Source organism: Leptopilina boulardi, unplaced genomic scaffold, assembly GCF_019393585.1.
Source record: "Leptopilina boulardi isolate dan_hultmark-lab unplaced genomic scaffold, ZJU_Lbou_2.1 LbouV2_4, whole genome shotgun sequence".
NCBI lineage: Eukaryota > Metazoa > Arthropoda > Insecta > Hymenoptera > Figitidae > Leptopilina > Leptopilina boulardi.
In genome coordinates, this window is record NW_026137973.1 from 110,517 (window position 1) to 124,587 (window position 14,071).

At 26.1% G+C, this 14,071-nt stretch overlaps 1 protein-coding gene across 4 annotated transcripts in view; it reads left to right on the forward strand.

Moving 5' to 3' along the window:
• The window catches only part of LOC127289153 (protein sidekick), a 40,268-nt gene that overhangs the window by 22,699 nt on the left and 3,498 nt on the right, over positions 1–14,071 (forward strand). Inside the window, exons 2-28 of one of the 4 annotated variants that reach the window (XM_051316930.1) lie at positions 805–900; positions 2,022–2,201; positions 2,346–2,559; positions 3,261–3,434; positions 3,674–3,882; positions 4,148–4,298; positions 4,544–4,671; positions 4,986–5,102; positions 6,791–6,910; positions 7,031–7,186; positions 7,492–7,618; positions 7,866–8,353; positions 8,460–8,765; positions 8,913–9,239; positions 9,413–9,609; positions 9,684–9,893; positions 10,093–10,353; positions 10,432–10,660; positions 10,765–11,067; positions 11,327–11,507; positions 11,597–11,812; positions 11,885–12,081; positions 12,171–12,367; positions 12,490–12,729; positions 12,827–13,166; positions 13,307–13,588; positions 13,865–13,885. In XM_051316930.1, the coding sequence (XP_051172887.1) occupies positions 805–900; positions 2,022–2,201; positions 2,346–2,559; positions 3,261–3,434; positions 3,674–3,882; positions 4,148–4,298; positions 4,544–4,671; positions 4,986–5,102; positions 6,791–6,910; positions 7,031–7,186; positions 7,492–7,618; positions 7,866–8,353; positions 8,460–8,765; positions 8,913–9,239; positions 9,413–9,609; positions 9,684–9,893; positions 10,093–10,353; positions 10,432–10,660; positions 10,765–11,067; positions 11,327–11,507; positions 11,597–11,812; positions 11,885–12,081; positions 12,171–12,367; positions 12,490–12,729; positions 12,827–13,166; positions 13,307–13,588; positions 13,865–13,885 (5,667 nt within the window). The remainder of the gene's footprint in view (positions 1–804; positions 901–2,021; positions 2,202–2,345; positions 2,560–3,260; positions 3,435–3,673; positions 3,883–4,147; positions 4,299–4,543; positions 4,672–4,985; positions 5,103–6,790; positions 6,911–7,030; positions 7,187–7,491; positions 7,619–7,865; positions 8,354–8,459; positions 8,766–8,912; positions 9,240–9,412; positions 9,610–9,683; positions 9,894–10,092; positions 10,354–10,431; positions 10,661–10,764; positions 11,068–11,326; positions 11,508–11,596; positions 11,813–11,884; positions 12,082–12,170; positions 12,368–12,489; positions 12,730–12,826; positions 13,167–13,306; positions 13,589–13,864; positions 13,886–14,071) is intronic. The other 3 variants (XM_051316932.1, XM_051316933.1, XM_051316934.1) reach the window with 3 other exon arrangements.

Consider the following 14,071-nt stretch of genomic DNA (forward strand, 5'->3'; position numbering starts at 1 on the left):
TTTTTTTTTAATTTTATTTATTATTTTATAATTTTTTTCAAATTAAATTTATTATTTCAATAAAATATATAATAATAATAATAATAATAATAATAATAATACAATATAAAAAAATATGTAATAATAAAAATTCTTTTGTTTAATTTAAAAAAAATTTATTGTCAATTTGAAAAAAAATTGGTAATTAAAAAAAAAATTTTGTAATTAAATTTCTTAAAAATTTTTATTTCATTGATAATAATTAGAAAAGAAAATATTTTTTTATATATTAATTATCGAAATATGTATAAGTATAAATTACTGAAAAGAAAACAATAGAAAAATTGTTGTTATTGTTTTATGTTGTTTGTTGAAAGAAGAAAAATTTCAATGAATTGTTGATGCAAGAAAAGTTTTTTTTTTATTTTTTTTTTTTTTTAATGGGATGACCGTGGGGTTTTAGTGGAATGATTAGGTTCGAATACCATACACTGAGTCATTGCTATTAAATGCACAAGGTATATGGAAAAGGATAAAGATGAAAAGAATGTGAACAGCCGGATACCGGGAGAGGAGTAGGTCGTTTATATACACACACACACACAAATCAAAAATGTAAAACGACGCTACCTTTGTTACCACCGTTTCAGTATAGAAAAAAATTCCAAAATTTTGTTTTTTAATTAAAAACAAAATTTTTTATTATTTTTTTTTTAAATTTTAGTTGAATTTAATTATTTTATTATTTATTTATAAATAATTATTTTTTGTATTTTTTAATAATTAATTATTTATTTATAAATAATTTGTTATTTTCTGTTTCAGAATCACTCCAAGAGCCTCGCTTTGTGACGCATCCGTCTAGTAGTGGAAAATTTAGTCCTGAAAATCGAACAAAAATTTTACAGTGCCAAGCACGAGGTAAGTTTATTAAAAAAAATTAAATATTTTTCCCTCACTTATTATTTTGCATGGTAAATTTTATTTTTTAAAAAAATTTTATTGAAAATTTTTTTAGTTGTAATTATTTTTTATAAATAAAAATTTGGATTGATATAATTTTGTAATTTAAAAAAAAATAATTTTGATTAATTTAATTTTTGTAATTAAAAAAAAAAATAATTTTTGATTAATATAAATAATTTAAAAAAAAATTATCGCGGAAGAATATTTTTAGCGAGGAAATTAATATTAAAAAATAATTTTAAAAAAAAATGAAGGATATGACGCGAAACATATTTTCTCACAATAAAAAAAAAAAAAAATTGAAAGCCCCTCCTCAGGGAATATTCATTGTCCACGTGAAATATCGTATGGCACAAGCGGATAAGGTGGTGGTGGCCAGGCGAAGCCCCATTCGTGCTGTAACTTGATATCGTGACCCTATAGTAATAGCGTTAGATCACTGAAGGGTGCATAAAAAGAAGCTTCTTCTTCTCTTTCCCATCATGATAATAAAAAAAATGATTTATAATTTCCTAACCAATTTACTTAAATTTTTTTTTTTTTTTCCCAATTACTCCCTCCAAAGGAAACTAATTTTTCACAAATTAAAATTAAATTCGAAAATTATTACTCATAGAAATGATTTTTTTGTTTTTAATCAATTTTCTACTATTTTACCAGTTTAATTATGTTTAAAATGATTTTTTTTCAATTTGATTCGATTATAAGGTAAAATTAATAATGGGAAATTATTCTCGTGAGTTTAATGAATAAAAAAGGTTTTGGAAGTATTTCAATACGTTGAGATTTAAGAGAGTTAGAAGGAATTTTAAATGCGCGCCAATGGATGGCGTGATGCGCGCGCAGCCGCCTCGCAATTGGCGGGCGTAACGCCGTTCTGTTATTGGTGCGGGTTTGTATCGCTTATAACTTTTTTGTATTATAACCTACTATATTGGTGTAAAAGACTTTATTTCTTATTTTTTCAAGTAGATTCCAAATATTTAGTGAATTATTTAAATTTTTATTTATTTTTATATTAAAAAAAAAATTTACTTTTTGTTAATATTTAAAAAAAAAAAAAATTGTCTTTCTAGGTCATCCTCAACCTCGATACAGGTGGTTTAAAGATGGTCAACCATTGACGAGTGAACTCACCTCTGAACCCTATTATCGAATTAACATAACCAAGAGGGAAGACACTGGTGTTTATTATTGTGTCGCTACCAACGAAGTTGGTTCGATATTCAGCGAACGTATCTCATTTTCCGTTGCTTGTAAGAAATTTCAAATTTTATTTTAAGTTTTCTTTAATTAATAAAATAATTTTTAATTATCAAAAAATTAATAATTTTTTTTTTGGGAGGAATAAAAATTAATATTTTTTTTCTTGATTAATGAAAATTAATTAATTCTTTAAGATATGGGAATATTTGAGGATTTAACGGAAATTCCATTGACTGTTGAATCGGGAAATGCGGCAATTTTACGATTGCCACCCATTGAAAGTAATCCAACACCAGAAGTTAGTTGGTCGAGTTCTGATGGCACAATTCCTTATACTATAAAATATGCGACCGCTCAACAGATGCTAATAATTCTTAACGCCTCTGAGGATGATGAGGGTTCTTACAGGTACTATTATTATTTTTTTTTTTTCGTAATTATTAATTAAATATTTTTATTAGTTTCAATTTTATTATTATTAATTTTGTACATTACTGTTAATTAGAATTTTATTATATACTTTTTTTTACTATTATTATTAATACAATAGTTATGAAAATAATTATAAATTATTCTCCTGGATTTTATGAATAAAAAAGTATTTGGAAATTTTTCGATCCGTTGAGATGGAAGGAAGTTAGAGGCATTTTAAAATCCGCTCCAATGGAAGGTGAGGTGCGCGCGCAGTCGACGCTTCATTGGCTCGCGTTGCGCCGCACACTTAATCTCGTTATCATTGGTGCGCGTTTCTATTGCTTATAACTTTTTTCCATTGCAATATAGAAACTTGCTTCAAAAGGCTTTTTTCCTCAATTTTTTGAGGAAATTCTGAATATCTATATTAATTTATATTTAATATTTATTTTTATTATTTATATATTTTTATTTTATATTTGTATTTAATATTTATATTCAATATCAATATTAAATATTTATATATTATTTTGAATTTATTTATGTTCTCTCATATTTTTGTTTTTTTTTTATTTATATTCTTTAGTTTTTTTTAATTTGCCTACTTTATTTGCTAAATAAATAAATAATTTATTATAAAAAATAATGTTGGCAAATTAATTAAATTAACAAAAAAAAAAATTTTTTTTATTCAGAGCAAAAGCAATTAATACTCAAGTGGCGAAAGAAGAAATTAGTCCCTTCTTCAAATTGAGAATTACGGGTGATTTAAATGTCGAGGTGCCGCCAACGATAATTGTGAGGCCACAGGATACGAAAATTATTAAAGATCAGGGAGTGACATTTCTTCATTGTATCGCCAATTCTAGGTAAATGATAAAAAACTGAAAAAATTTTTTTATTATTAATGATTATTAATTTTTAATTAATTAATTACGTAATATTAATTTAAAATTAATTTATAATTAATAATATTTATTTATATTATTATTCATTTCTATTATTAATTTAAAAATTAATTTAAAAATTAATTTAATTAATTAATTAAAATTATTGTTAATTTTTTTTATTGAAAAACAAAATTGAAATTTTGAAATACTTTTCACAGATATCTTCACGAATTGAGAACATTATGGACCAAGGATGACATTCCAATAGAAAATACAAGAATCTCATATCAATTTGACGATCTTTGGAATCGGACTTTGATCCTTAAATCGGCTAATTTGACCTATACGGGAATTTATTCTTGCCAAGTTGATTTAAGAAGTGGAGGATTCCCCACAATTATTGCCAATGCCAGTATTGAAGTTTATGGTAAATTAAAAAAAAAAAAAAATTTTACTATATTGAAACAATTTTTTTTTTTTTTTGAATTTATTGTTAATATTATTTTTATAATAATAATTAATAACAACAATTATTATTATTAGGTAATATTATTTGTTTTTATTTTTTTATTATTATTACTTATTTGTATTTTATTTATTTTTATTAATTTATTTTTTAAATATTTATCAATATTTGTTTTATTATTGTATTTTTTGCGATTTATTTAAAAAGAAAAATAATTTCTCTGCAGAAAAACCCTCGTTTATAAACGAATTGAAACGAGAGACAATTAGTGAATATGGATCGACAGTAATTTTACCCTGTGAAGCCGAGGGAGTTCCTTTGCCAAAAATTAGCTGGTATCGAAATGCGGAATCTGTCGATCATTTATTTGGCTCGAGGTAAATATAAAAAAAAAAAGATCAAATTTTTCTTCTTTTCTTTCTCTTACTTCAAAAAATAGTGACAATTTTTATTTTTTTCAAAATGTTTCAATGAAGACAAACAATTTTTTTTTTTATAATATTTACTGAATTAATAATTAATGTTTATTGAAAAAAGAGAAAAATTTTCTTTTTTTTGTTTTTAAAAATATGTACAAAATTTTTTTTATATAAAATCTTGGTATTTTTATTTTTTTAACTAGATACAATTTGGAGGAAGATGGATCATTAACAATTAAAAAATTAACAATGGAAGATTCAGGAATGTTTCAATGTTTAGCTTCAAATGAAGCCGGCGAGGCTTCAAGTTACACGTGGATTCGAGCAAAAAGTAAGTAAAATTTTTTTTTACAAAAAAAAAGTTTCGAAAAATTAACCAATTAATTAATTTTTATTATAATAATAATAATTATTATTATTATTCTTCTTTTTTTTAAGTATTACTATTATTATTAGCATAATATTTAGTATAATGTAATTATTATAATAAAATTATTAGTTTTTCTCTCTAAAAATTAAAAGAGAGTAGCAAAAAAAAAAAATAAATATAGAATCATTTGGCTAATAATGAAATGAGTGAGGATATATAAATTTCTTTTTTTTTCTGTAAAATGTTTGATGATTATTTTTCTCTATCGGGTGCAGAGAGTGAAAAAGCTGAAAGCACAATGAGGAACAGAGTGAGCCGATGGGCGGCTGGCTACAATGTAGTTAGAGTTCGTCAATCTGATCATCGATTTTTGTTTTCTCAATATCCAGAGAGTAAGAGAGTAATTTCTTAATGAAAAAAAAATGTATCAATGTAGGCAAAGAAAAAAAAAATTAATTATTCATAGAAAAAACAGTTTTTAATTTTAATATATATTTTTTTTTTATTCTTTTATTATTTTTATTAGTAGATTTTTTTTATTAATTAATTTTCTATTATTTTTTATTTTTTTAATTATACAGTAAATTTTAAATAAATAAAAACATAATAATTGTAATTAATAAATTTTATTTTCTATTTTTTTCTATTTTTCTTTGTTTTACATGTTCTTAATTTTTATTTCACGTTTTTTTATCATTTTTTTTTTTAATCACTTTTTTAAAAAAATAAAACACTTTGCTTTATTTGCCAATCACTCTGCTTTTGTTTTTAATCAAAAAAAAAAATTTTGGATTCAATTTTATTGTTTAGCTTTTTTTATAGTACACCTCATTTGATTATTTTTTTTTTAGATATTTATATAGAACACTCTTGAAAGCACGATATTTTAATTATTTGTTTGGTGTGAATTATTTTTTCTCTCTCACTTTTATTAGTTTAAATTACAAAATTTTAGTAATTTCGTATTTTACTTTTTTTTAGAAATTTATTAGTTTTTTGTAGTGTATTTTTATTGTTAATACGCATTTTTTTGTAATAAATAAATAGATTTGTAATAATTACAAATCTATATATATTTATTTATCTATATATATTTATAGATATAGATTTTGAGAGAAAGAAATTTTTAGAGAAGGCTTTTCAATTTAGGTGAAGAATATTGATTTTCAATAATTAATTTTTTATGCATTATATTATTATAGTTAATTCGCTTTAGTCACGCAAAAGTTTCTTTATATTTTCTAGTTTTAAATATTTTTTTATTTTCCTCACTTTTAGGTATAGAGGAAAAGAAATTGTTTTTTGTTTATGAATTTTTGGTTTTTTGTAAACCAAAATTTTCAAATTATTATAAATTCAAATTATAATTCGTATAAATTATTGTTTTTTTATTTCTGAATTTTATTTTTTTTTACCTTTATTACAGATTTATATCTTTTTGTGTTTTTTTTTATTTATACCTTTTCTATGATTTATGTATTATATTTTTTTTTTATTTTTTACATTCTCATTAAAAAAAGGTATTTTTTCACTATTTTTTATGCATAGTTTTTTTTTTTTTTGATTTTTTGTTCATTTGTTTCGTTATTTTCTAATTTTTAGTTTCTTTAGATTTTAGTTTTGTTTATTTTAGTTCTTCTTTTTTTTGTATTTTACTTTTATTTTTTTTTTAGTATTTTACTTGTACGTTTTTTTATTATTTGTATTTTATTTTTGTTTCTTTATTTTTTAATTTCATGTTTTTTTTTTATTTTTTGTATTTTACTTTTAAATTAAAACATTTTTTTTTGGTATTTTTTACTTTAATTAATTTATTTTTATTTATTTTATTTCCTTTATTTTTCAGCGCCTTTTTTTTTATTTTTGTTAATTTTTTCGTTTTGTTAATACAGAATTTTTTCATTTCTTACGTAACAAAATTTTTTAAATTATTTACAGCAAAAAAAAACCTAAAGAAGAATATAAATTTTTTTTTAATTTGTGTTGTTTTGCATGAAATTTCAATTATTTTTTTTCTGCATGTTTTTCATGCGCAACAAAAGGAGAATTGAATTTAATTGGAAAATTTTCTTTTTTTTAGCCTCCATTCCCGTAATGGATTTGGGACCTCAAAATTCGACGATTTTGGATGGAAAAGACGTGACAATTACTTGTCGAGCAATTGCGGCACCAATTCCTAATATCACTTGGTTTTATAATGGTAAACAAAATTTTTGATTTTTTTTTTAAATAATAATTATATTTAATTTATATATAAAAATAAAAAAAATTATTAATACAATTATAGTTTATTAACGAATTAAATTGAATTTTTTTTTAGATTCATTTCCAGTGGAAATTGCGGGACGAGTTCAACTTTTGGAAAATGGAGATTTACTTATTACAGCAGTGAAGGCAAATGACGCTGGAAAATATACTTGTTTTCGAGCAAATGAAGCTGGATCTGTTAATGGATCAGCGTTTTTATCAGTTTTGGGTAATTATTTTTTGAAATATTATACGTAACAAATTTTTTGTTTTTGTTTTTAATACATATATTATACTATTTTTAATTTAAATTTTACTAAAAAAATTTCTATTTGGCAAATTAAAATTTGTTTTTTCCATAATAATATTTTATTTATTGATTTTTATTAAATACAATAATTTTCTTTTAATTAAATTTTTGAACTAGGGGAATTTTTATTTTTCATATCTCGCAATTTAATTATTTTTAAGTTTAAAAAAAAATATATTTAGAAAGAAGAAATAAAATAAAAATTAAAAAAAAATTATTTGCAGTTCGTACACGAATTCTACAACCGCCGGCGGATATTACAGTGACTCTTGGTTACACGGCGGAACTTCAGTGCAAGGTTTCCAACGATCCGAGTGTTAAATATGATATCGCATGGTTCCACAATTCACAGTAAGTCACAATTAAAAATCATCCCTCATTTCCTGTTTATTCTTTTTTTTTTTTTTTTTTTTTTTGAAGTAAAAAGAATCTAAAATTATTCAAAAAATTTAATTTTTATTTATTTAAATTGTAATTTTTGAAAACAAATTTTCTTTTCAAATCTCTCGTTTATTATTAAATAAACAAAAGCGAATTTTCCTTTTGGAATTTTTTTAATTAAAAGAATAAAATTTTTTTTTTTTCCTTAATTTTGTAGATTAATAAATACAAGATCGAGTCAACGTGTAAAAATGCGTGACGACGGTACACTGGAAATATTTGCAGTACGCGCATCTGACGTTGGTGAATATACATGTTCAGTGATATCGCCAGGTGGCAATGAATCGCGTACGGCACGTCTTAGTGTCATTGAATTACCATTTGCGCCAATTAATGTAATGGCACAACGCGCCGAGGCAATATCATTGCGTTCAATTAATGTCTCATGGGTGCCTGGTTTCGATGGCAATAGTCAAATTAAACGTTTTAGCGTACAACGTTGTGAGGTTCATGAATTGGGACCAATTCCCGATTTATCGCCAAATTGGGTTCGTGAAATGACAAATATTTCAGCTCAAACCAATTGGATTTTATTGCATAATTTAAAGGCAGCATCGGCTTATCAATTTCGTGTTAGCGCTGAAAATGATGTTGGCGAGGGTCCATTCTCCGAGCCTAGTAACGTTGTTGTCCTTCCACAAGAACGTGAGTTAATTTTTATTTTTTGTATTTAAAATTAATACAAAATAGTTTAATTATTTTCAACTTTTTAATTTACAATTTTTGAATTCAAAAAAAATTTTTTCGTTAGCACCATCGGGACCTCCGTCGGGATTTGTTGGTTCAGCGAGATCATCATCGGAAATAATTACCCAATGGCAACTTCCCGCTGAGGAGCATAGAAATGGACATATTTTGGGTTTTATTTTACGTTATAAACTTTATGGTTACAATGTGACGCCATGGACAATACAAAATATCACAAATCAAGAGCAGAGAAATTTTCTCATTACTGATCTTATCACATGGAAGGATTATGATGTGCAAATTGCCGCCTACAATGACAAGGGCGTGGGAATTTTCACCGAGGGTCTGAAAATCAAAACCAAAGAAGGCGGTGAGTTTCTTTTTTTATCTCAAATTTTAAACGTTATTAATTATTTTGTTTATAGAATAATTTTTGAACAAACAGTTTGAAAAAAATTAAGAGAAACAAAAACTAAATTTGTTTTTTCTTTTCTTTTTTTTTTTACTCTCATCACAGTTCCAGAAGCGCCGCCAACAAATATAAAAGTAAAACCATTAAATTCAACATCGGTGGGCGTCTCGTGGACGCCACCAAATCCACAAAAGATCAACGGTATCAATCAGGGATATAAATTACAAGCGTGGATTGGAGGGAATTTTAGCGATGAAAATGAATATAAATCAATAACAGTTGAGCCAAATTTATTTAATCCGCTGGCGGAACAGGCGGCTGTTATTTTTGATCTCAAAAAATATACAAAATACAATGTTACTGTTTTGTGTTTCACTAATCCGGGCGATGGGGAAAGAAGTGAAGCTGTTGAAATTCGAACCAGCGAAGATGGTAAGTGTTCAAAAACAAAAAAAATAATCAAAAAATTTATTTTTCTCTTTTTTTAATTATTTATCATTTTTTTTTCTCTGTTTTTATTTATATATAGTTATTATAAAAAATACAGATTTTCTCGATTAAAAACGTTAAATTGAAATTTTGTATGTTTATAAATTTATTTTCAGTTCCCGGTGAAGTTGAGAATCTCCAATTTCTAAATATTTCCGATCGAGCATTAACAGTGAAATGGAATTCGCCAAGAGAAATAAATGGAATTCTCATTGCTTATCAATTGAAATATATGATTAAAGATTTGCCAGAATCATTGCGTGTTGAAAATTTAACGGCCAATGTTCATTCAGTGAAAGTCGAACATCTTCAGGTAATTTTTATTATTCAATTAATATTATAATTTTTTGGAATATTTAAATATGATTTATTTTTTTTTTCTTTTAGGCGACGACGCATTATAGATTTGAAATTGTTGCTTGGACATCAAAAGGACCGGGAAAATCGAGTATCGCAATTATTCAATCGGGAATTGAACCTGTTTTACCTGAACCGCCGACAAAACTTGCTCTATCAAATATTGATGCTTTTTCCGTTGTATTACAATTTACACCTGGATTTAATGGCAATTCATCAATTACCAAATGGACAATACAAGTGAGTTGGAATTTTCTCCCAAAAAATTATTAGTTTTTTTTTTTTTGGGAATTTAAAAATATACAAATTTCTCTAATTTAGCTTCTTTTTTCTATTCTTTATAGAAAAATAAAAAAATTAATTTCCTTCAATTTAAAGAGTAAAATATAAATAAATTTGTAAGTATAATTTTTTTTTTGGATGAAATTTTGTTTTTTAGGCGCAAACAAGTCGCAATACAACGTGGCATACAATTGATGAAATCTCGGATCCCGATTACGATACAAATACAATAAATGTTCAGGGATTGACGCCATTTATGCAATACAAATTGCGTTTAATTGCAAATAATGTTGTGGGCATATCGCCACCTTCAGAACCGACAAAACAATTTCAAACGATACAAGCGCCTCCTTCACATCCACCGAGAAATGTCACTGTTCGAGCAATGAGTGCAACGGAATTGCGAGTTCGATGGATTGTAAGTGATTTTTTTTTTCTTTTCGTTTCAATTTTTTTTTTGTTTTGGTTTTTTAAATTTAATTTTTTTTCTTTTCAGCCCCTACAACAAATTGAATGGTACGGAAATCCAAGAGGTTACAATGTTTCATTCAAAGAATTACGAACTAACGAATCGAAAAGTATTTGCATTGATGATCATACGGCAAATTCGTATGTTTTAAAAAATATGGAAGAATTTGCCCTCTATGAAGTTGTAATGCAGGCATTTAATGACGTTGGCTCGTCAACCTCAAGTCCAAAAGCAATTGAAAGAACAAGAGAATCTGGTGAGAGAATATTTTTTATTTGAAAAAAAGTTAACGACAAAATAAAAAAATAGTATGTAAATAATTTTTAAATTGAAATTAAATTTATTTTTTTTAAATTCCAGTTCCTTCAATGGGACCAATGAATGTGGCGGCAAATGCAACATCATCGACGACAATTGTCGTTAAATGGGGCGATGTACCAACAAAAGATCAAAATGGACAAATCGAAGGTTTTAAAGTTTATTATGGGGCAAAAAGTCGTTCGGCATTTCAATATAAAAATATTCCAAGTAACAGTACATTTACAACGACATTGACTGAACTCAGAAAATATGTGCAATATCATATACAAGTTTTGGCGTATTCAAGATTAGGAGACGGTGCATTGAGCGTTCCACCAATTAGAGTTCAAACATTCGAAGATGGTGAGAAAAAATTTATTTTCTTTATTCCTTTTTTTTCATTTTAATTAATTTTTATTCCTTTTTTTCGTTTTAATTTATCTAAATTCAATTTTCATTTAATTTTAAATATAATAAAAATTCTAGTAAATGGCACAGTTTCTTGGTACTAGAATAAAATTTTAATTAAATTTTTCTTTTAGAATTTTTCGTTGCTTCCCTTTTGGTTTTAAATTTTTAATTTAAAAAAAAAAAAAAATTAATAATTGAAAAATTTTTATAGTTCCTGGTCCACCTTCGAATGTTTCGATACCTGACGTGTCATTTTCAACGGCGAGAATTATTTGGGACACACCTGAAGATCCAAATGGTGAAATTCTCGCTTATAAAGTTATGTTTCATTTAAATAGCTCGAGCGATAAACCATTTTCCAAAGAGTTTCCCGCCTCCGAACGAACATTCACGTAAGAATTTTTTATAATAAAAATATAAAATAAAAAAAGTAATATAAAATTTATTATAATAATAATTTTTTTTATATTTTTATAATTAGCGCAACGGAATTGCAAGCCGAGAAATTTTACATGTTCTCGGTGACGGCGCAAACACGTCTCGGTTGGGGTAAAACAGCATACGCTCTTGTTTTAACGACAAATAATCGTGAACGTCCACAATCGCCATCAATGCCGCAAGTTAGTAGATCGCAAGTTCAAAGTCGACAAATTACATTTAATTGGATTCCGGGACGCGATGGATTCGCGCCACTCAGGTAAGAAAAACAATTTTAACAAAAAAAAAAAAAAAAATAATAATTATTATAATTACTGTTTTTACTTATTAGGTATTACACAATTCAAAAATCAGAAAATTCCGGACCATTTCAAACAATACCGGAAAGAGTGAATCCCTCTTTAACTTCCTATACGGCAAATAATTTGAAACCATTCACGAATTATCAATTTCGAATACAAGCGACAAATGACATTGGACCATCTGCTTGGAGTGCGGAATCAAGTCAAGTTCAAACTTTACCTGCAGGTTTGTTTTATAATTTTTTTTACGCCTTTTTTTAAAAAAAGAATTTTTGATTTTTATTTTAATAATTATTTTTGTAAATAAATTTACAGCACCGGCGAAAGGTGTGACGGGATTAAAAGTCGTTCCAATTACAACAACAGGTATTGAAGTTTATTGGAATATGATTGAAGAAATTCATTGGAGCGGCGATCATGAGACTGGTGGCTATCGTGTTGTTTATCAAATTGTCTCCGATTTTCCCACTGCAATACAAGCAACGCCAAAAGAAGAAATAATGGGCATTAATGTGAGTTTATTTCTTCCCAATTCAAAAAATTATTATTCTATTATATTATTCGAGTAATCGAGAGTATAAAAATAAAAAGTCCTTTAATGCAGAAGAAATTATAAAAAGATGAATTCTTGCAGCAAACAAAAATGACATTAACCGATTTAACGGAGGATAAAAATTATGAGATTATCGTTGTGCCATTTAATTCCGAGGGCGAGGGTCCACCAAGTCCTCCGGTGACAATTTATGTTGGCGAAGCAGTTCCAACAGGTGAGCCACAACATTTAAAAGCCGAATCAATTTCATCGACTGAAGTTCTTCTTCATTGGAAACCGCCGCAGGCAAATATGCAAAATGGCGATTTACTCGGTTACAAGGTAAGAAAAAAATAATCCATTTTTTTTATTTCTTCTTCTTTCTAAATTCAGAATAAAATATTTAATTTATAAAAAAATAAATTCTGACTTGTCACAGATTTTTTATCTCGTTACGGATTCACCGCAACCATTGGAGGGTAAACAAGAGGAGGAAATTGAAGTTGTTCCCGCTTCGTATTTAACGCACAGTCTTGTTTTTCTCGATAAATATACACAATATCGAATTCAAGTATTGGCATTTAATCCAGCTGGCGATGGACCAAGAACACCGGCAATTACTGTGAGAACAAAACAAGATTTACCTGGTCCATGTCATAATTTACAATTCACTGAAATTACAATGACAAATCTTCGCGTTTCATGGGAACCGCCAAAAATGCGTAATGGCGAAATTATTGGCTATATTGTCACATATGAAACTGCCGAGCAAAACGATCGTAAGTTTCGTTGTTTTTTATTTTTTATTTATTTATTTTTTTTTTTAATGTTAATTTACTTTTTATTTACTATTAATTTTCTATTTATTTATTGTTTGTTTACTATTTGTAATTTTTTTTTTCTGTTGTCACTCTTGCAGGTTTTAGTAAACAGGTGAAACAAAAAGTGACGGAAACAAGTTTACTTGTACAGCCATTGGAGGAGGAAGTGACGTATACATTTGTCGTGAGAGCGCAAACAACAATTGATTTTGGCCCGCCAATATCGGGAAATGTGACAACTGGACCACAAGAAGGTTCGCCAATGGTACCAAGCGATTTATCAGTGTCAAAAACAGTTTCGAGCGTTGATCTTCAATGGAAGAATGGCGCATCCGGGAAGGGGCCAATTTTGGGCTATTACATCGAAACCAGACGCAAAGGTAATTAAACAATTTTCTTTTTTTAAAAAAAAAAAAAAAAATTATTTTTGAAAATTTCAGTGTCATTTTTTAATAATTTATATATTTATACCTATATTTTTAAAATAATTTTTAAAATAATTTTTAAAATTATTTTTAAAATAAATTTAAAATAAAAATAATAGAATTATTTGAGAAAATTACAAAAATAAATTTATTTATTTAAATTTTTTTTAAAATATTAATAAATTTTAAAAACAAAAATATTTTTTTCTGTTCTTTATCAACGCGATTCAGTCTCGGAAGAATGGCAGAATTGTAAGTGTGAAATTTGGGCACACTAAAATTTTTTAATATTAAATGTTTGTCGCATGTTTTCGCTGTTTATTTAATTTTTTTTCTCAGTGAAAGAGGAATTTTATTAAATTGCTTTCTTTTTCATTGTCCATCATTTTTTTTTAACTTTTCCTCTTTTATTTATTTTTTTTTTTGTCGATTTTTTGC